Raw genomic sequence first — 22010 nt, 5'->3', positions numbered from 1 at the left:
TTCTGAGTGGAAGTGATTTAATTTGAATGCTCTGGGGTGGGTTGGGCTTCCTGTTGTTGTGCTTTTTTTCCTTCTTTTACCATTATTCAAAAAAGTTTCATAAAGAACTTTCCTTCCCCCCCACTTAGCTGGGGAAAAAAGTTCACTTAAGGAAAAGTTTTACGAAGGCCTTCTGTGCACTTTAAAAAGTTTCATAAAATATTTCATTATAAGGACTGATTCTTCCTTGTTTGTCCTGCTGGTTTTTTGGGGGAAATTCGTCATTCTGTGATTAATGAGAATTGGGAGATGACTGTGTACACAGAAAAAAATCCCTTACACAGTAGTAGGCTGAGCTGTGTCTGTTAAATGATTCCATCTGAGGATAGGGCCTCTGTGCTAGACTGATGCAAGTATGATACTGAGTGAAATTCGCATTCTGCTGAAATCAGTACGAGTTATGCCACTAAACTCAGCAGAGAGAGGATTTATTGGTTGCATTCATTTTAAGTGACAAAACTAGCACTTTTGCATCTTACCCCATTATCCCATTAGGGCTATTAAGTACACCATCAATTCTGGTGCTGGAGCAAAAGTCTACTGAATTTCTCACATATGCTTAAATATGGGTAATGTATATAATTTGTGTATGTCCACAGAGGTATAAAATGTGTATGTATTTTTTTGTGGTTTTATGTATATAAAATACCTGCTTAATTTATTATCCCCATATCTGAGTATCTCTCCAGGGTGAGAATTACACCAGTGATATATCTTCCTTCATGCTAAGTGGAAGGTTAACTTCTTTTGTTTTGTTTTAAAATTAGGAAAACAAAATATGAAGACAAGAATAAAGGCTAGAGAATCAATACTGGCATGAAATAGATGTATGGATCCACCTGAGATTTTAATGTTTACAAGCAAACTCAGCAACACAAAATACTCAAAACTGGGTGACATACCATAAATATAGGACTTGATATATATCCTTGAAGTCAACATAAGAGGGATAACAGACTTTTGATAACAGAATGTTGACATTCAGGATTTACTGATTTTTTTCCTGTCTCTTCTCCAAACTTCACAGGTGATCTTGGCTAGGTCAGTTCTGAAAACTCTTGTACTTAACTTTATGTGATAGAAATAATATTATGACTCTTGCGGGTCTGCACACAATATATTCAGCTGAATATGAGAACAAATATTTTCCAGGACCTAAACATGTCTGTGTACAATTTTCACTTTGTAAAATGGACATAATAATATTATTTTTCCCTAATGCTTTGTCTGTTTTATTTGTCTATAAATTCTTGGATAGGAGAACTGTGTTTTGTATATGTCTGCGAATCAGTAACAAAACAAAGCATTGACATCATCTGGACCTTGAGATAAAACTCTGATATAAACAGTTATAACTATTGAGGCATATGTTACTTCAGGTAGCTTCTCTAAAGGAAGATATAACAAAACCCAGGATGTACAGATTGCAGAGGACATACTGATTTTTTTTTGCAACCAGGAATTTAGAAAAAGGTGTTCATTTAAAATCAGGAAAATATTGTGACAGTAAACACATTTGTAGCATTTTTTTACAACAGTCCCTATCACTGCATGTGGAAGCAACCTCACATTCCTGCATAATGGGTAACTGGAGATTTAATACATGCTGTGTTCTAGGAAGATACTGAAGCATTCATGTGGTGCAAAGCATTGAGCTTGGGAGTTTTTCAAGGATCCTCTGGCATCATACCAGCTTTCAAATTTTTATCCAGTATTTTAACTGGAACCAAAAAATTTCCAGTGTGATGATTACTAGGGTTTGATTACATTTAGTAAGCTATGGAGCCCCTTCTCTTCGAAGACAAACTGCTGCCAGAGACAGATTTACCACTGACCAGCAGTGTTTTTATGCAAATGTGCCTGAGTGAGTGCAGTAACCCCAAGTTATAATAGAGTCATTCAATCTCTTGCCAGGACAGCAATATTTATATATTGCAAAGATAAATTAGATATCAAAACCAGTTCCATTACAGAGGGAAAGTTCTCTATGTAAATCAGTTTTTCTAATCACACCATGTTTCTTCTTACCCACCCCCTACCCCATTTTGCTTTCCTTGCTTTATCTTCATAGATGAATTCCAAATGTGTTTTTCTCTTGTGTGTTCACTTTGAATGTTGAGGCATTCAGCTAATGCCAAGATAATGGATAACGTAAACTCATTACGAAACTTTAAAGTCTCAAAGTGTGTTTCTTCATGCCTTGGGAAGGGCTATAAAGGGCTTATAGTCGCATACAATGTTTTGTCTGCCACTTGTGCAAGTTTCTGTTTGAACTTCTTTCTTCTGCTGCCTTATGGGAAGAAATGGACAGTCAGCTCCCTAGTGACTTTATCTCCCCATCAGGAATGAGTGCAAGGGGTCAGATCCCCCTCTGCATGCTAGTCACCGTCTGCTGATAGCAGTGCTCCCCTGGGAGAGCTGGCTTTGTTTACTGACAGGGCTAATATGAGGAGACACGTGAAGTACTTTGGTTTGTGGAAGAGGCAGGAGAGACATGGTGCTGTGAAAACATTCCCACACACTCTAATGGCTCATTCACATAGAAAACAAGCGAGAGCCTTCAGCTCTTTCACAGAGCACAAAGTAGAACAAACGGACCCGGGAACCCCAAGGCACCAGTCAGAAAACACTTTCCTAATGGACTAATACTGAGATGCTCTATGTGATAGCTTACCTATGAGACTTCAGCTCTCCTTTAGGCAACTAAATGAACTCGTTAGAAAGAAAAACTGCTCAATATCTGATCGTTGCTTTTGTTCACTGTTAGCTGTGAAATTCTTCTTGAAAATCTAACCTTTAGTTTCCTAAATCTAAGCTTTCTAAAACTAGTTACAACAGGTGAAGCATGCATTGGAGAATTTTATCGTTGCAATCACCAATTATTTCTCTTTAGAATAAAATATGTAGGATGCAGAAGAAATGTGAGAAAGAAACACATCCCTAAAAGGGGATACATTTTTTTGCTTTATAGTTGGTAGACACGCAGATGCACACGAGTCTGTAACTTAAGAATATAATTTGAGGATGGAAAAGAGTGACTTTCTCAATGAGGTGTCAAACACAATAGGGATACGTGTCATAGAAAAGTCCACATTATAAACTGTTTGAAGTGACAAATGATGTTTAATGAGCAGCAGCATTCATTATTTTTTACTACGATTTATAAGAAGTCAACAAGAATAGTGATACTAGATCAACCCACAAGTTTGTGTAGCTCAGTCCAGCCTCTAATACCAACCTGTGTTAGAAATAAAGCACAGAAGTGCAAACTTATAGTGATTCTTTTCTGTTAAGATATCCTACCGAATATGCATCATTTTTGATTTAAGTAATTTCAGAGTCTAGTGTGGCCTCATGGCATAACAAAATATTAAGTAAAAAGGATTTCCTTCTTGTCTAGAAGCACTATGAAACTCCTTGGTTCTTGCATTTTGAGAAATACTGAATTACATTACTGTCTTCACCTACTCCATTGCACTTATTATTTTCTCATCTTTCCTCCATTCATCTCCTTACTTCCGGAAGGCTACTAGTCTAATTTATTTTCATACAGAAGTTGCTCCATATTTGTTACCACATTTGTTCATCTGTCATTTCCAGGTTTTTTTTATTCCTCTTCGTTGCTGAGTGAACTGGAACTACAAATTCCATACTTTATGGATGTACCAATTGTAATATTTGATGATCTGAAATTGAGCATTGAGCTGATATTTTCATAGTACTTGTCACAGTAACTTCACAATATTCATTCCTGCATGACATTATCAATTGTAGTCCAGAAAAATAAGCATATACACATGAAGACACCATATTTATTTCCTAAAGTTACATCTAGGTATATAACAATCTACATATCTGTAGTGAGCTCTCTTTCTCCTCATGGACGTTAAGTTACATATATTGAACTTTCTGACTTCGTAAAGCCCCATTACTCAGTACTGTAAAATTCCTAAACTTTTTTTATAATTGGCTTTTCTTTTTCCTTTGTTGAATCCTCAGTATTCACTATCTACTTCTATTTCCAGATTATTTTGGGGTTTATGTTGAGCAGTACAGAGGCCCGCACCGATCTTTCTGAAAAATCAGTGATAAATTTCCACCAGAATGAAGAATGACTTCCCCTTTCCTATCTTTTAATTTATATAGAAGATCAGATCTCCTTAAACAGAGCTTAGTCTCTTTCAGAGTCTTTGGTGGAGATCTTTTAAGAAGAAATATAATCCATTTGTTGATGTCTTGACCCTTTATATTCACCCATTGTACCTATAGCCATGTAACATCATTGAAGAATGGGACTAAAATAGACACACTCCCTTTTCCACTTTTCACTCGAATTCTTATCAAAGTCAATATATCTCAAGGATTTGTTGAAATGGATATGACTATGTAAAAGCATGAGGTTAAATATATTAGCAAGGGCAGGAGTGTGAACTAATGCAGTCAATAATTGCATGTTACATTTGCTTTAGTTTTTACTGCTTGTGAGGGAAAGTTATGTCTAATTTAAGCTTGATTCTAAAAATATTCATGTTTGGCCTAAAATAACTCCACTTTGGGAATGTGCCACTGCAAATGTGAAGTTTTTGAAAGGGCTTCACTTTCTTGGTAGATGAGAGTATTGTTCAGTTCCATCTTCCAATGTTTAATGTATCAAATTTTTTGAGGAGTGTGGTAGAGATCAAAGCACAGGATTTGGCCCTTAGTTACCTGCTGCTACTGGCACTAATCTCACAGCTATTGAAAAATGATGCATCAAATATATATCCCTACAAATGTCACTATTCTGAAACTTGCACATGTTGCCTGAGCTGTCAGAAATAAAAATCTGCTCTTAATTATTCTTCCATTTAAAAAATAATAATTTTCTAATGGCCCAGTGAATAGGAATTTTATGCTTTTTTTGGCTAAACATTTTAATGATTTAGTACATCTGTAAAGTTCTGTGTGCTTTTATAGTAACTTTTGAAAATGAGTAGTGCTTTCCCAGTTAAATCTCTGTGGCTACCAAGAAAAGCAGCATTTGTTTAAATCTCAGTTGAGTTTAAATGTGAGTTACTTACAGGAAACATTTTAAGAAAAAAAAAAAGGCAGCAGAAAGCCAGATGTACAAAATTGGGCTTACATGTGCTACAGGGATGCAAACTATAAAAACGTATATTTAGAATTAATCATATTGTATATTTTAAACTTTTGACTGTCTTATTGTTTTCCCTTAATGGGCAAAAATATTTATTTTTTTCTCCATTAATATTATATGGAACTGATTTCACTGTGATAAGAAAATTAATATAGCAGAAAATATTAAGAAAGTATAAGAAGAAAAATGGAAGGCTTTGGATAGTATCAGATTTTCTATGGGAAGCTGAATAATCCAGATCATAAATCCTATTTGCTTTTAATATTTTTTTTCCCTCATCACAGTACTTCTTTCAGTTAATTACCTTCATTGAAAGCCCAAAGAAGTGAACAGAAAAGACTCCCGTTGAAACTTTGGAATAGCCTCATAGATATGATTGTTAGCATGAAATTTTACCTTCATTAAAGGTTGAGGGGTTTAAAATATACAGAGTAATGTGGTCTCTTTTCTTTGGGTTTTTCAGTGTGAAGATAGACTCTAACATTTTAGCTCAATGCTTTGCTTCACCGAATAATGTACCTTTTAGAAACATTGATGTTAACAGCCAATTTATAAAACACATGTATAATACAGCTAGAAAGAAATGTTTCTTTTTCTCGTCCATTTGGTCTTGGCAACATATATTTACACAGGAGCATATAAAGAATTTCATACAAAACACCCTAGTTGATTCTGGATAATATTTCATTACCTCGCTTGGTTGCTTCTCAAAGCAGACTGCTTATTACTGTTTAGGTTTCTGTTTGTACCTGAAATTCCAGACAGAATTTGTCCTTGCTCCTTGAAGTCAAGCAAACTAATATTTATTTAAATTTTTTTTTGAAGTTTAATGCCAGAGTTCTATTTAGTCAAAAAGAAATGTGAAACAAAAAATATATAACTGAGTGCAAACAAGCACTACAAAGTTCAGGAAAGCTAGGTGGAAAGTTAAGGTGTTCTTTCTTTTTGCATTGCATCTGTGTACTGATTAAGACACTGATCCAACACAAAAAGTAATAATGGTGTCATAATGATAATGCATGCACATAAAGGCTGAATTAAACCTGTACACATTGTCTGAAAAGTACTGTACAGAGGCGGATCCTTTAGGTTCTGGAGTACTGTCATTTTCTTCACAGATTTTAAATATCTGTTGAAAAAATAAAAAGCATAAATTTGTGAACTGTAAATATCTCATTTTCTGTGTGTCAGGTAACCAAAATGGAGGAATTTCTCCTATTTTCTCATATAATGAAATTATTTCTTCAGTCTTCATGTAATAAAATAAACTATGGATATAATTATTCTATTTCAGAATAATTTTGGTCAGAATATTGTATAATCATGTGACAGCAGGGCCCAGTTGTGTCCAACTTAAAGCTGTAATTCTTCTTAGGAATCATCATTTTTGCCAGTTCTGTTCTCCACATCTTTTATTATCAACTTGTCTTCTGGCAGTTCTTGTTGGTCAATATGACTGCTTTCCAAATGTTGTTGAGGCAAAATGTGGGTTTTTTTCAACTTTTGCAGATCTAAGTGACCAGCTTATGGAAGTGGTTGGTCTGGAAGGAGCCATGGAGATGGGACAGATATACACAGGTCTGAAAAGTGCTGGAAGACGGCTTGCCCAGTGTTCATCTGTTGTCATCAGGTATCAGCAGCTTTAATTTACACTGCACTGTTGTAATGACACTGTAGAGTTTTCTATATTGCCAGCTGACTTTCTTTTGTAGTTTAACAGTCATAATTATAATTATTATTTCTTGTGAAAGTATCATTTTTGTTTATGAAATTAATATATTCCATCCATATTCTATGCCCATTCATCTTCCTTTCTTTAAAGGTGTCAAAAAACTAAAAAGAGGGTGTTTACATTCAAGCTTCACATGCTGTATTCAAGTGCCATTTTGTCCTATGACGAAGTATTGTCAAGCATTTGGTGCAGAAGGAATAAGGCATGGACATCTTGGGGTTTATTGTTGGCATACACTCCATGCAATTTCAAGCCAGAAGTAATTTAGCATTACTTTGTCACATTTTAACCCATTTATAATGCATACCACACTAGTGAATATTAGCATGTAATTAGTAATGGTAAAGCACTTTTTTGATCTGTGGAAGTCAAAGTGCTCTGTTTTTAATTAATTTGTTATTTCCTGAATTCTGACAAGCCACCATTATTAAATCTGTTGGTATGTGTGAGCTGATGATGGTGGAGTACTCTAATTTCATTGTGTTTTATCATTTTTAAGAGATGAACATTCACAATAGAGTAAACTTAGATTGGAACACAAGGAAAAAATAATTATTCTAACTTTTGGATTAAATAAGGACTGAAAAAGAATTGACCATCTCTCTCTTTGTCAGTGAAGAATTCCTCAAGAAAAATTTTCCAGAATTTATTAAACCCATAAGGTCTACAATTATAAGCCTAAAACAAAAGAGCAACAATAAAAGCTTTAAGAAAATAAGTAGGAGCCCTTCCCGAACTGTAAAGTGAGAGCTCATTAAACATTCTTCCCTTCCTCCATTTATGGCCATAGGTGACAGTGGATAATTCCATGAACTGTTGGTTGTTTTCAAATAACATCCAAACCTGAATTCCCATTGACCAACATGCGTGACTAATTTTTACATCATTAGATTTTTCTACTCCACGCTATTTCTAATAGTCTTGTATGCAAACTATTATAATGCAGAAATACAGGGTTGGAAAAGACCAAAAACATAGTACATTTTTCTTTTTTGATTCTCATTTTTCTACACTTTTCTTAACGTGGCATCCAGACCTAGGGAGGGAATACTGTCTGTATCTTTATGTTGAAATCAGCGCCCCTTTGCTAACAATTTAAATTTATAGCGTGGCATGTTAAGCACTGAATATAGCGCAGACTTCATTCTTTGTGAGTGTCCTGTCTAACTTGGAGTTAGACACAGTGGTTCTAATAAGCGGTGATGATAGACCTAAAATTTATTTCTTATTTCCTTTATAGTAGTATAATATATATACTATGTACTAGCAGGGTCTAAATTATTAAAAAATAGGAGAAATTTGTCTTTTCTGTTAATAAGGTTTGTTCCTGAAGTTATTGTGTAATTCACTCATTATTTCACAAATTGCAGACTCTTCTTCCATGAAAGAGTAGTATATTACTATCAAGATACATGAGTATTTGCCATGTTTTTGCTTTGTGTGTTGAAAATCAGACTAAGCCTACTAAGTTGACTGGGTTACTTCTGTAAGCATTTTGAGTCATACTGGAACCTTCATACCAGTTTAGGGGTAAAGCAGGGTTATATCTGTATACCATCACATATATGCCTTTTTAATAAATACATTTATTAATTTTGTCTAGTTTCTTTTTCTTATATTATGAAATTTGTACCTTTAGGACCAGCAAGTCTCTGCCTATGCAGATAGATGGGGAACCTTGGATGCAAACTCCTTGCACGGTAACTGCAACTGATTTTTTTTTTTCTCTTCTTTTTCACTGATAGAAATATTTCTCTTTTGTTTAAAAGACAACCATTTTCATCAGCATTAACTCAATTTACTTAAATAACATCTTCACAAACTGTTTTTATATACTTCAATACCCCCTGCATTTTCAATTTATCATTCTGATTTCAACCACAGGTTAGAATGGAATAAAAAGGCATTTATTTCAGAAGTTGGTATTTGAAAATTGCAGTCTCAATATACCTTTACCCAATATGATCATTTATTTATAATGATGTATCAGATTTAGAGTCTCTATTGCTGAGGAAAATTCAATCTTTGTTTTGATGCTGAAATGTATAAGGTAACGAATATTAGTCTTTAAAATTTAGAAGATTTTCTAATGTGTTTTTGAGAGCTCATATCAAGGAAGTTTTAACTAAAGCTGAAGTCTTAACTGTGCTGATGGTATTATGCAATAGGACTAATATTTTTTTAAGTCCTTACAGTTTAAGGGAGAAATAAAGGAAATGAATTTGTTTCTTTTTTCAGTACCCACACATACGAAGTGAGGGCAGGTGAACATCAATCTAGATAGGTTAGGTTAAGCTAGGATAGGATAGGAGCTTTCTCAGAGAATGTTCTTTGAGTGACTATTTAGAGACAACGCAAGGAAAGGTGTATTTGTAGGAACTCTGCATTTTCATGTCTCTCCAATAATTAGAGAGGCTAACCAAGCATTCGCAGAAGAGGTTGAAGACATACAAGTTCTTTACTGTCCTGTGTAATCTTAGTGACACATTTTAATATGCAGTTCTGCTAATTTTGCTTCCGTAAAGAAGACCTGTGGTTTTAGGTAGACTAATTGCTGTAGCCTTTCAGCTTGTAAATATCACAAAACAGTGTTGTGACAAGGAAGAAATCCCACTACAAATGGGAGTAATTTTCCAAAAAAGGGTACTGGATTACTTCCATGAGCTTTATGTCTGTGGAAAATTAAAAGTTACACAAAAAAATAAAAGGGACAACATTCAGTAACGTGCTAATAGGCGTTTAACTGATAATATATGATTTAGGATGACAGATGAGAGTTGTGATAGTTCATGTTTACTAGATACACCATAGTGTACAGCTGAACAGTGTGAAGGGTGCTGAATTCTCATTCTCTAGGGAGGTGCACAGATTCTACAACGGGAGGAGAAGCATATGAACACATAGTTTGTGAAAGCAGAACAGAGGGGATTTTATGAGATTAGTTGCAGAAAACCTTTTGAAGTTAAGAGATATCATTATCTTTACCTCTTCTACAATGATGGCTCAGTGCAGAGCAACAGCACTGAACCCAGCAGTTACTTGTTCAGGAGAAAGACATGTAATTTTCAGTTGCCAGATTACAGAAGAGAACTTATGGAAGAATGCTGGCAATAACATGTGCTTTTTTTTTATCCTGATGCTTGCTATGTGCAAAATCCCTGCTCTCTGATTGATAATGGTAGCAGAAGCTGCCTGTGCAATTGAGAACAATCCTGGAAAAAGAGACAGTTCTTACATTTCAATTACTGTCCTGAGGAAACAGTAAATTAGTGCTGATAATTACTGCTGTCCAGTTTTAAAGGGGATAGAAATGGCATACACTTTTCTGAGGAACGTATTCTTTTTGCTATACCATTGTTAAAAGAATATACTTGGCACTGTGTAAGAAAACCATGCTGTTGAATGTACTTGTTTCCTCTGAGGAAAAAAGACATGAACTGTTTGTCTATACCAATGCACATCTATAAATTTAGATATAGAAATATTATTTTTCATTATTTTATTCATAATTGAGGATTTTTTTCCTGCGGAGGAGCTTTAGTATTTGTTGCAATAGCTCCTTGCATTGTCGTATATATATAAAGTAAAAAACATGTATGGTCCAACCTCTCTTCTCCCCACTAATTCTAATGACAGTAGAGATTTTCTTGAAGTTCTCTGCAAAGTAACTAGGAATTCTTCCATAGATAATGACATAGGTGGATATTAGCTTTCTTTCAACCAGAGAATAAGATTTGATTTCTGAGTTTGTGCTTCACAGCAGTCTTTGTTTGGAAGCCAAAGTGTACTTGATCACGTAAATACCAGGGTGATATCTGTGATGTGTATCCAAACCAGAGTCTATACAAAACCCCCATGAAATCAAAATAATTCTTTAGACTTAGTCAGCTACATAGTCTGTCATTTGAGCCAGGAGGAGTTCAAATTTCAGAAAACAATACAAGGAGGCCAGTATAAAAATCATGGGGTTTGTCTTTTTCAGAGAAAAAACTGCCTTTTTCTCCCAAAATGAAAACAAATGATTAATGACGCATTTTTAAATGGAAAAAAAAAAAAAATTCTTTCCCTAGCTCTTACAAGAAATTGAGGCCCATATATAAAGATGCTGCTATTCCTGCATTGTGCAATGAGACATGGGGAGATATTCCCATGCTACCTCTTTTTTCACATCAGGATGCTGAGGCAAGGCACTAATTAGTTTACTAGCTATGTTGTATGAAGGACAAAAGCTACAGTTGTGGTTGGATATATCAGCTCTGTAGTTTTAGGGGAGAGAGGCCTGCACCTTGTTAGGTTGCACAGATCATGTGCATCAGTGAGACACAGCAGCTGAGCCTCAGGTTTTTGATTCTTTGGTGTTCCAGCCAGAAAGTTATTGTTTAAAAAAAAAAAAAAAAAAGACTGCTGTATTTCCCCCTTCAACTGTCCTGTATGATGTTGAAATAACACACTTTATTTTTGGTATCTTGGGAACTTCAGTGTCATCTAAGTTCAGTAGTTTTAAGGGCTGACCTATAAATATTACAGAGACGAAGTGAGAAAGAAATACATAGAATCTGCAGCTATTGAATCAACTCTTGCCCAGGTTGCAAGTACTTAAGCTCAAAAGTACTTTTCTGGGTTGCTTCAGGTTTTGATATAAATGAGAGTATTTTTCAAATGATTTTTCGGGAAATCAAGTTCAACCTGATCAAAATTCTCCAACTTTTCTCTTATGCCTATTCAGGAAAACAAGATCAGCATCAAATCCCTGTTATGTATAGGATGCACCCTGCACATGCAGGCTTGGAAATTTACTTCCTGTTGAAGGAATAAACATGTTTCTCTTTGCTGATTCTCCTTTCTGACTGGAAAAAAAGTTTCACACAAATAGCATGAGTTGCTGACACTGCCCCTTCTCATGCATATGGAGGCCGTGCTACTCCAAAATGATATTGTGAGCTCTGAGAAAATGTTTTGATATGTGGTAGATAATGCAGTGATTCTCCAGAAGCTGTGATCTGTGTTATTTCCTTCCTGTGATCAATTTTAGTAGTAAACAAATTGTTGTATGTTTCTTTTAAAATCATTTGTGGTGTATTGCTTAGGCACCTAGCATCCCTAGATGAGAGCAGGTATGCACTCCTGTAGCTTCTGTGCATACTTAAAAATGTGAGTGGCTTGGTCTAAAAATCTGTCATCCAGAATTATTCAGCATGTTGAACACATGCAGACTGCAGCGTCTAACAAAGTCACTCTACTCCTTTATAACAAGATGAAGCATCTGAGCATCAAATTGTATTGTTTTCACTGTTTTTTTTATAGAAGACTCTTTGGAAGAAGGAAAGATGATAATGTTAATGTTATGTTAAACATCTTGTCTGATTAGCTGAAGAGGAAATTCTATCAGAGCTCTCCCAGACAAATATAGCAACATGAAAGATATCTATGGTTTCACCTGATCTCCAAACAGGTCATTAATAGTAATGAAACTTCAAAGACTCTCAAGTTAATTCAATAAACTTCTAGCTTTAGCCATCAGGGGTTTTTTTAAGAAAAGTAATCTTTCAATTTAGCTACATAAATTATTAGCAATGTTTTGAAAAAATCTATAACAATGTTCCATCTTAATTAGAAATAACTGCAATTTCAGTTCTTTCATCTATTCCTGACTTGCTTGGCGTGATATCTGAAAGTTTTTTTTTCTAGAAACAAGAGATTAAAAGTAGAAGACAGAAATGTCTATAGAAGATGCAAGAATATTGCTTAAATAAAGAAACAAAAATAAAAATCCATAGTCAGAGCTCACTAATGGATTGTCAGAAACACAGTTTCATAGATATTTGAGACACAGTACTTTTAGAATTGTTTACTTATATAAAAACTTGGAGTAAATCGTGGAATAATGTTACTCGAAATTAGTATTTCAAAATATAATTTGAATGCACCTTAAAAATAAGTTTTGAATGAGTGATTTCTCTCTAGTTTTTCCTTTAGTTCCTAGAGATGTGATGAGCCAGGGCACAGATATCCTACTGTCCTATTGTTAAATCTAGAGAGAAACAAGAACTTAAACCAAACAAAACCAAACTTTTATTAATAATGACTATACGCCAGAGCTAGGTGAGAAAACTAAAAGAGAGGTACAGATTTGCTTTTATATAGATCCATTGTCTCCAATACCTCACACCTCACATGAAGCAGGTGGAGCTGTATTCTAGACTCTGTCTCTAAAGTATCTTCTTTCCATGCCTCTGGCTGTGCCAGTATTTTCTTATCAGTTGTTTATAATGTGAGCATTTAAACTACTGTGTCTGCCACTTTACAGCAGAGAGGAGCTGGGTCCTAGATGGTGGCTAATTTCAATAGCATGTTAGCCAATTACTACATAGGTAACCCATAAATGGAAGTCATTCACTAGAAAAGACTTGGTGTTATACAAAAATGCTGCATTTTTTTTCCCTTTTGAACAGCAGTGTGCATCTATTTCTGTTCCAAGGCCAGATTGATTTATTTAGTTTTTAACATTTTATTTTGCAGCTCGGCATTATTTTTTGTGGTCACAGGTACACTGTACTTTAATTATTTTTGTTTATGTATGCATATTTTTTTCTTAATTTCACAACAGTTGTTTTTGTAATTGACAAAGCAATTTACTGCATGTGTGCTTTCTGCACCCCAGACAAATACTCTAACATGTAATGCACCTTTCTTTCCAGTTCAGATTGTTAAGAAAAGAATTAGTTGTGACTAATTGCCAATTAATTTGCAGTGGTTTTAGGGAGGAGGGGGAAAAACAATTGCACCTACTAATTAAAATTTAAAATATTCCAAAGTGTCATCTTTAGGTATCTGTGGAATACATAATTTCCATTTTAGTTCTGCACTGGATCTGTAACAACCCTGAGCTGACAGCTCTATTAATTTAAAACCTCAGTGATACCTATTAGTACAAAACATGAAAAAAATGCCATTAATCATTTATTTTAATTTTGCAGCTCTGTCATTTTCTCAGTGTGTTTAAAAATTATGATGACACCGTAACGTTTTCCAATCTACCTGTGCGAAGGGGAAATGGATCACACTACTTAGGAGAGAGACTAGAGTATATTATTAGAGCTTAATTAATGCCAAACTGATTAGATTTGATTGCACTTTGCACAATAATATTGTTTAGAAATTTATTTAAGATGTGTTGCATAACGCTTTTAAAACAACTAGTCTAGATCTGAGAGATTTTGTCCAAAATGCCACATAATGAAAGTTGCAGTTTAATTTTGCTCAGCACTGCCTACATTCTGTTGGTCTGATTCATACCATGATACCCCATACGCTCTTGATCACCTAAGGAAAGATAAATCCCTCTATTTCCTGTAAGAGGAGCAGCACTAGGGCGTCTGGACTGTGAGAAAACCCTCCTACCCTCAAAACAACCAACATCTAAACCCTGCTGAGAGCATGGAAAAAAGTGACCACAAACTAAAAGATCCTGCTGGAAATAAGGCTGGGGTTTTTTCTGCAGTTTTTTCCCCCTCTGTCTTTAAAATACATCAATATGTTCTTTAACATTAATTGAAATACTATAAGCAAAGCTGACTAGCTCTGTTTCCAGTTTCCTATTGTCAAAGCAGTACTTTAGAACCTGTATTTATAGCACCACGTCTTCTGAAATAGTAAATATTTAGGCATTCTGTGAAGTTAGGAGCATGAAGGTAATCAACACATACTGCAGAAAAGGGAAAATGAAAGCAAAACTGACTGACCTAAAAGATATTGTTATCATGCTAAAATTATTGATGTTCACTGCATTTCATTTTGTGGATACATTGTATTAATGTGGCTTCAAGGCCTTTAGAAACCTTGACCTGCTCCTGAAACAAATAAATGCCTGGTTTATGCACTTGTAAGTATCTTTAGTATCAAAAATTCAGGTTTCTTTATCAAAAAATTTTCTATTGACATATAAGGAGATATTATCATCTCTTCTTTTGAGAATTATACTCTTTCAATATGACCTAGTGTTCCTTGCCATGAATACAATCACTGGACATACTTTCTAGTACTGGAAAGGTGATTTCAAAGTTGCAAATGAAGTGTTTTTCTGCTAAACCTATTTACTAGATATACCAGCCCTCATGGGATAAAATCTTGGCTTCAATTAGTGAATAAGAGGTTTGTCATTGGTGTCAACAGTTTTAAGTTTAGCTTAGAATGTTGTGGGTCAGGCTTACAACAAATATCCATGGTATCTTAGCAATTCATGTGGCTACTTATTTACCCTTAAGTGGAATTCTGTTATTTCCTGATTTTGCCTATTTTTAAAGATAAATGTGTGCCAAGTACGTCAAATAATTTCTTTTTTGTTTTGGTTTTCTTTTTTTGTCTTTTTTTGGTTGATGTTAGTTTTGGGGAGAGGGGGTTGTTTTGGGGTGTTTTATTGGTTGGTTGGGATTTTTTGGGGTGTTTTTTTGTTTATTTGTTTTGGTTTTGTTCCAGCAGCAATTCAGGCACTCAATTTATGTGTAAAATGTTCTCCATATTACCCTCAAGTTATTATATATTTTCAATAAAATTGAGTAAGTGATCTCAAAAACTGTTTTCCAGAATTTCATAGTGATTTATACGAGTATGTTTATCAGTATGTTATCATCAATTCCTAAAAATACTTTAGGTAGGATTTTAGCTTTCTGGATTTTTGTCTGTGCAATCTCTTTTTCTCATGTGTGTGTGTGTGATTCACAGGTAAATCTAAGAAACATTAAAAATTTTGTAAGAGGGTCTTAATTAAAACTTTTATAGTTGTGTTTCTTCTAAAAAAGACATGAAGTTGCTTGCTGAATGGAAGAGAAACTGAATGGTAAAAGTCTTTAGGCACTCCATGTGCACACACACAGAATCTCTATACAGCTGTAAGTAGGAATTTTTAACTTAACGAACTCTCAGTTGCTTGTAAGTAAAGATTGTGCTCTCTCTCTCTCCCTGTCTCTCTCCCTCTCTTTCTTTCTGTCCTCTCATAGAGCACTTTCACTGTTCTGCCCTACTTTGACCTACAACACTATTTCTCTGTCTGAGATCCTCAGTGCTTCTTCCCATCTCGAAGTGTGTACTGACACTCGTCACCCAAACTCACAGCTCCAACTCTGGCAGTGCTGGCAGTATGAGAACAGAAGCAGAAGTGAGAGACCAGGGCAGAAATGCAGTGCCTGAGAGTCTCGGGAAAGGCAAAATTAGCCTTCTTCAGGCAAAAGAGTGCAATGGTTCAGAAACATACTGATCTCTTTTCATCAGCCAAAAATGAGAGGTTTCAATTTTTTTTTTAGGGTAGGAAAGTAAGGAATCAGTGGTTATCATTGTCAACCAATGCAATGTTAACAGACACTACTATGCCTAAGTAAAACATATATTTTAATTTAAACTTTATTGTAGTGTTTCCAGAATGTAAAATATATTTTACACCATATGAAATTGTGCCAATTTATAACAGTTGAAAATACAGGACTTACCCCAATGCATGGCAGTGGTTAATCATATTAAGGTATGTTAGCTGATCTCAGCTGATAGGAAGCAGCATACTGAAGAGGTCATGGTCTCTGAAACAGATGGCTCAAGCCAAGAAAGACATTACAAATGATAAACATTTACTCAGTATGTAATTGCATTCATCCTGAGCAGCATTGAACAGCCCCATCCCAACATGCGATCTGTCCAGGGTCTCAGGATTACCTTACCCATTCATACTAAAGCCATCTTTTATTCACTTAAAGATGGAATTACTATGTTTTACCTCTGAAAGAAAACTTAAAGGCATTCCTACTGCGACATCATGGTCAAATCTTGAAATAAGATAAACTCTTAATGGCTTGAAAAATTCACTCACACCAGCTGTAGATTACTTCATGTCATGATCCTCAGGATCAGGTTGATATCATCACTGCTCCCGAGCTCCAAAATACATCTTATGAAGCATGTGAAAGTTGCAAAAATCCTTGAGGCAATTTTCCAGGACCAGATCATCAGCTGGTACTGACATCAATGGAATAATGCCAGTTTACCCCAACTACAGATTTGTCTTCCAAAGTGATGCCTGAAGCGGAATTTATTGTGAGAAAATATATTGGTGCCAATCTTTGAAAGCAAGAGTTATTATCCATGCGAAAGTAATCTACACTGCCAAAAAGCCCCCATATGCTATATTCAATACTAATGAACAGTGTTGATAAAAAGAGGTCCCACATGAAATTTGAAGTTAATGAACTAAGGTGGCATGAAAATGAGCATTTGGAGAGTAAAGTAAAGGCTCTGGTAGAGTTAAACCAAGACACACGCTGTTGAGATTTTTATTTTTTCTGTCTCCTTATATTGTAAAGTAAATTTCCACCCCAAGAAATGTCCTGATCTATATTTTAATGAGCCTCTCCACGTGACATACTTTTTTTGTTTCATTACTATTAGTGAATGACAAGTGAAGGATATTCATTTTAACTTGAAAATGTCAGGTATGCACTTTAAGAGATATATTTTTCCAGTTTTTAATGAGGTGGTGTTTCTTTTTGAAAGAAATACCCATCTCTGATGTGGGTACTGTGCAGGTGACAACTGATATTTAATAAGTGATGGTTCTTGTATTAGTCGTAGTTCACTAAAGAAAATGTCTCGGATTGCTTTTGAAAAACTCTTAACGTCACTAGCCCAAAGGCAAGATGTGACCTTTTTATTACATAATGAGAATCATTTATTATCTTACAATGTATCTTAAAGTCACAGACAAAATGCCACTTTGATAATTGCTTTCAATTAGCTTTGAGCATAGCATACATTCATAAAATGTCTTCTCTAATTTAGACTTGAATTAGAGAAAATTGCAGACATAATCTACTTTAAGGTTGTCTCATTTAAGGTGATTCGTAGTTCTATATCAAAGAAATCAAAACGGGTGGCTTTAGAGCAGTATTACAAAGTGTTTTAAATAGTCTTTTCAGTATTTGAGTCTATTCTATTAGAAATTAATTAACAAATTAGAATGCTAGTTCATCTTTTTGGACCTTTTCTTGTGTATTAACTTTATACTTTTGTCCATAATGGCTGTTTTGAAATTAAGTAGTGTCTTGTGGTAAAAGAGTACGGCTTGATTAGATGTATAAATAAAGCATATAAAGATATAGCTTGTCTTAATAATAGGCAACAGCTTGGTCTGTCAGCATGTATGTTCTTTCCAACTTTTAAATTCTTTCTCAACAGTGAGCAATAAATCCCACACTCAAAAAGTAAGATTATGTATTGGCATTTATTTTGTGGCTTATATTTTTAATTTTTTTTCTGTATAATTTAAATTATTTGTGGAAGAACAATTACACATAGATTGGTTCATAAAAGAACCCAGGTATTTTCCTTTCATCTTAGATTAAATGCAGAAGATCTGTAAGTTACATATAAAGATAATTCAGGCATCTCAGATAGTTGGAACTGAAGTAGCTCAAGGGATAACTCTGTTTTTCTTTTTTCTTCCCCAGATAAAAATTACTCACAAGAACCAAGCCCCCATGTTGATGGGACCTCCTCCAAAAACCGGTCTTTTCTCTTCTATCATCAAAAGAACAAGGAACCACAGCAAGGAATAAACCTATGTAGTTTAGTTAAAAAAAACAATTAGCTTCGTTGGGCTTTGGAATATTCATGCTGGAAATCTTTCAAGAGTTTTAGAATATCTTCTATTTGCAAAATCTTGGATTTTGGTTTAACCGTTCTGTAGCTAAGCTGATGTAAAACTATGCTACTAGAAAAAAATGTTGTCACAGTTTTGTAGGCATTTTGCATGATGAAAGCAGATGTTTACATGAAGTGATACAGCCTATTTTTTGTTGCATGCCTTACCATTTACTGATCTGTGGGCTAATTCTGCCATGGAATATGGGAAGAGAATGTCATGAGTAATTTGATTTCTCTCTTTTCTGTTTCAGCTTTTTCTACTACAATAAACATATGTCATAGGTTCAATAGTATCTCTTCAATCAAACATCTTTACATCAATAGTCAATCTGACCTGTTTCACAGTAAAATCATTACAGGTCTCATTAACCTGTATTTTTAGTTTATCACTTCTTTCTACCCTGAGAATATTTTTATTCAACTAAGTATTAAAATCTTGTATCTTATTCTGATAACTCCTATGTATATGAGTAACTGTACCTGCTGAAAACATCTAACAATATGCACAGTATTCAAATGATCATGATTGTTCTTGCATAAGGTTTTTTTAAGATTAGAAGTTGATGAAAGTTTGAGCAAAAACTCTAAGACTAAGGAGATCACGCTGAGTGAAGATAATAATACTTGCAAAACTAACCATCAGTGTTTGTTGAAACCCTGGAATTATTTTCATGAGCAATACATCTCTGTAACATGGTAAACTTTAAATCATTCTGCTCATTGACCAATAGCATAGTGCATATGCACACAAATAACCAAAGCTTATGCCTAATTAAAGTGCATTTCCCACCAAAGATTTAGAGAAGGATGCTTCAGAGAAATGGGTTAATGCATAATTAATCAAACTCACTGGAGTAGACTCACATCTGAAAATTTACAGTTCTTTTGATTACGTTGTCATGTCCAGACAAATGTTGGGGTAGGGAAAAACATTAAATTAATTGCAAGTAAATACTCACTTTTCATTTGTTTCATATGTTGATAGACATAGTCACATACGCTAAATATTGAGACATAGATATGAACTCTAAATATTAGAAAGCTAAAATTATATTTTTTATGTCATAATAATTTATAAATTTGTTCCATTCATAATTTACTTATCCCCTAAGTTAATCTCTCAAGGATAAACTGCTGTCTATTACCCTTTTGTCGTCTGCTATTTGGAATCCAACCATTTCTTGTCATAAATTTTGGTGAGGCAGTTGCTCAGGTTTTAACTTTCTTAGCTCTCTGAGAGACTTCCTAACAGCTTAGAAATCATATTACAGGGATTTTTCTGAGGTTTGCACAGCACTGTCTAATGTTGAAGGGAAGTCCAAGAATGGCAGGTTTTTTCAGTCTTGCATATAAACAATCTCAAACAAAACTTTTCGTGCAGTCTTAACATTGTTCTTTGTTCAGAGTGAGCTACTTCTCAGCTCTGCATGTCTTAAGTTCTCAGAGATTTCATAAAAAAACAAGGAAAAGATAAAACTTTGCTTGAAATGCATGATTTCCCATTTTTATCCAGACTTTAAAATGTTAATTATTTATTAAATCTATTTTTCTATTGATTCATTCATCCATTTTAAAAATAATACTTCATCATGCTGTAGTGCACGGTACTGTGCATGTATTTAAATAAAGTTACTATCATTTGCTCCTCAGTATAAGAATTCAACAGAGTCCTAATTTATATAATAGACACTAAAATAAAAGTATATAGTTGGTAAGGATTATGTCTTTAAAATATACAGTCTATGTTCTGTAAACATTAGGAGGTAAATACCAATTAATGTTTTGTTCAGCATTAGGTAGAAAAATATGAAGGTGATTATTTGCTAAAATTAAGATCTTGTAATTCACCATTCTTGGGTCCAGTGGTGTTGACATTTACAGTTACCATAGGAGTAAACTAGTATTTTTCCTGTGCATTGCAAACACACATACACACAGAAGCACTTGATGCACTGAACTATGAACATGCATAAGTATAGAGCAAAGGTTATTTGCAAAAAGAAGGAATTTGCTGACATAATATTACGCAAAGTGTATATTGGTTTTATGAAATTATGGTTACAGGTGATAAATATTTTCACATAACTTGACATAGGATTTTCTACCAATGCTCTCAACTTTTTGTGGCAAAAATGTGTTTAACAACAATATATAATGTGTTCTCTATGATTATCTCATGAACATTGTAACTCTGAAAACAAATAAAATTATACATAAGCTATTACTTAATAACGTGTGCAATTTTAAATGTGTCAGTCTGTGATAGCAAGTTGGTCACAACACACTTTTTTATGTAAAGAGGGATAGATGAGTCCATGTCATCAGAATTACAAGTCTGAATAGACATATAAAAAGTAAATCAGATCTGCTGATGAGTATGTATAAATTCTCACTGTAACAAAATAGAACAGAGCAGCCATTATACTGAATTAACAATTCTCATAGCAGAGACTGTCTTTCTATTAATCTTGGTTGTTTGGGTTTTTTTAGCCTGGCCTCTAATAATTTAAAACCATGCTCAGGTTGAAAGTATTGATGGTGAAGAGAAATTCTTAGAGTACATAAAACATCGTATGAAAAGAAAATGGTTGATTTAATGAAAGAGAACTTCAAAGGGGGATTCTTTTCAGTATGCACAGAACTAACATGAAACTATTCATTGGTGTAAGAAGTAAAACAAAGAATATATGCATATATCCTCATACAGCTGAAGTAGTTGTACTGTTCTTAGGTTGACTGAAGAGGGTACCTGTAAACCTTCTACTCTTTACAATGAAGCATTCCTTAAGGCTTTGTTAGTGACATTTGCAATGTAAATGACAATTAAAAATATATAGGAAGTAAATGGATTTGCAAATCTTTCATCATTGCATGTCAACTGGGCAATATGCTGACAAAAGAACATCGTGTCTCAGGAAACAACTTTAATTTCTGATATTGGTCAGTCTCTCACTTCTCATGAGTTCCTGTTAAAAAGAAGTGGAAGAAGAATTTCTTGCAGAGACTAATAGAGAATTACTGTTTCCTGTACTTTTAAGATGTTTGTATGCAAATCATCACAATTATTTAAAGCTAGGGGTAAGACCTCATGGTTTAGGCTTACTGGTGTGCATATGTGTATGTGCATGCCAGACCGGGTAACATGTTGGTACGCTCAGGACTCTGATGAGATAGGAAATACTTAGTTTCTGAAACCAGCTAGAGTTTCTGTTACATTTGCTCACTCTTTTCATCTCTCTAGAGTTACATGTACATTGCCCAACAATGACCAGCTTATATCCAAAATTATTTAAGGCAAATACAGTTACAGATTTCAACATGTTTCAGAATATCAGTGTAAGAAGTAATATAGTCAGCTGTGGTAAGAAAGGCAGAAAAATGCCTTTTTTATATTTTTAAATCTATAGGTTAATATTT

General features: G+C 34.4%; 1 protein-coding gene across 7 annotated transcripts in view; it reads left to right on the top strand.

Moving 5' to 3' along the window:
* DGKB (diacylglycerol kinase beta) overlaps positions 1-20818 on the top strand; it is a 381330-nt gene extending 360512 nt beyond the window's left edge. For all 7 annotated transcript variants that reach the window (XM_008629944.2, XM_017729357.1, XM_017729355.1 and 4 more), the window contains 3 exons: positions 6686-6806; positions 8548-8608; positions 18398-20818. In XM_008629944.2, the coding sequence (XP_008628166.1) occupies positions 6686-6806; positions 8548-8608; positions 18398-18505 (290 nt within the window). In that variant the 3' untranslated portion in view covers positions 18506-20818. The remainder of the gene's footprint in view (positions 1-6685; positions 6807-8547; positions 8609-18397) is intronic.
* The last annotated feature ends 1192 nt before the right edge of the window (positions 20819-22010 follow it).

This window comes from Corvus brachyrhynchos, unplaced genomic scaffold (assembly GCF_000691975.1).
Source record: "Corvus brachyrhynchos isolate BGI_N302 unplaced genomic scaffold, ASM69197v1 scaffold142, whole genome shotgun sequence".
Lineage (NCBI taxonomy): Eukaryota > Metazoa > Chordata > Aves > Passeriformes > Corvidae > Corvus > Corvus brachyrhynchos.
The sequence above is the reverse complement of the archived record's forward strand: the minus strand, read 5'-3'. Positions and strand labels throughout refer to the sequence as shown.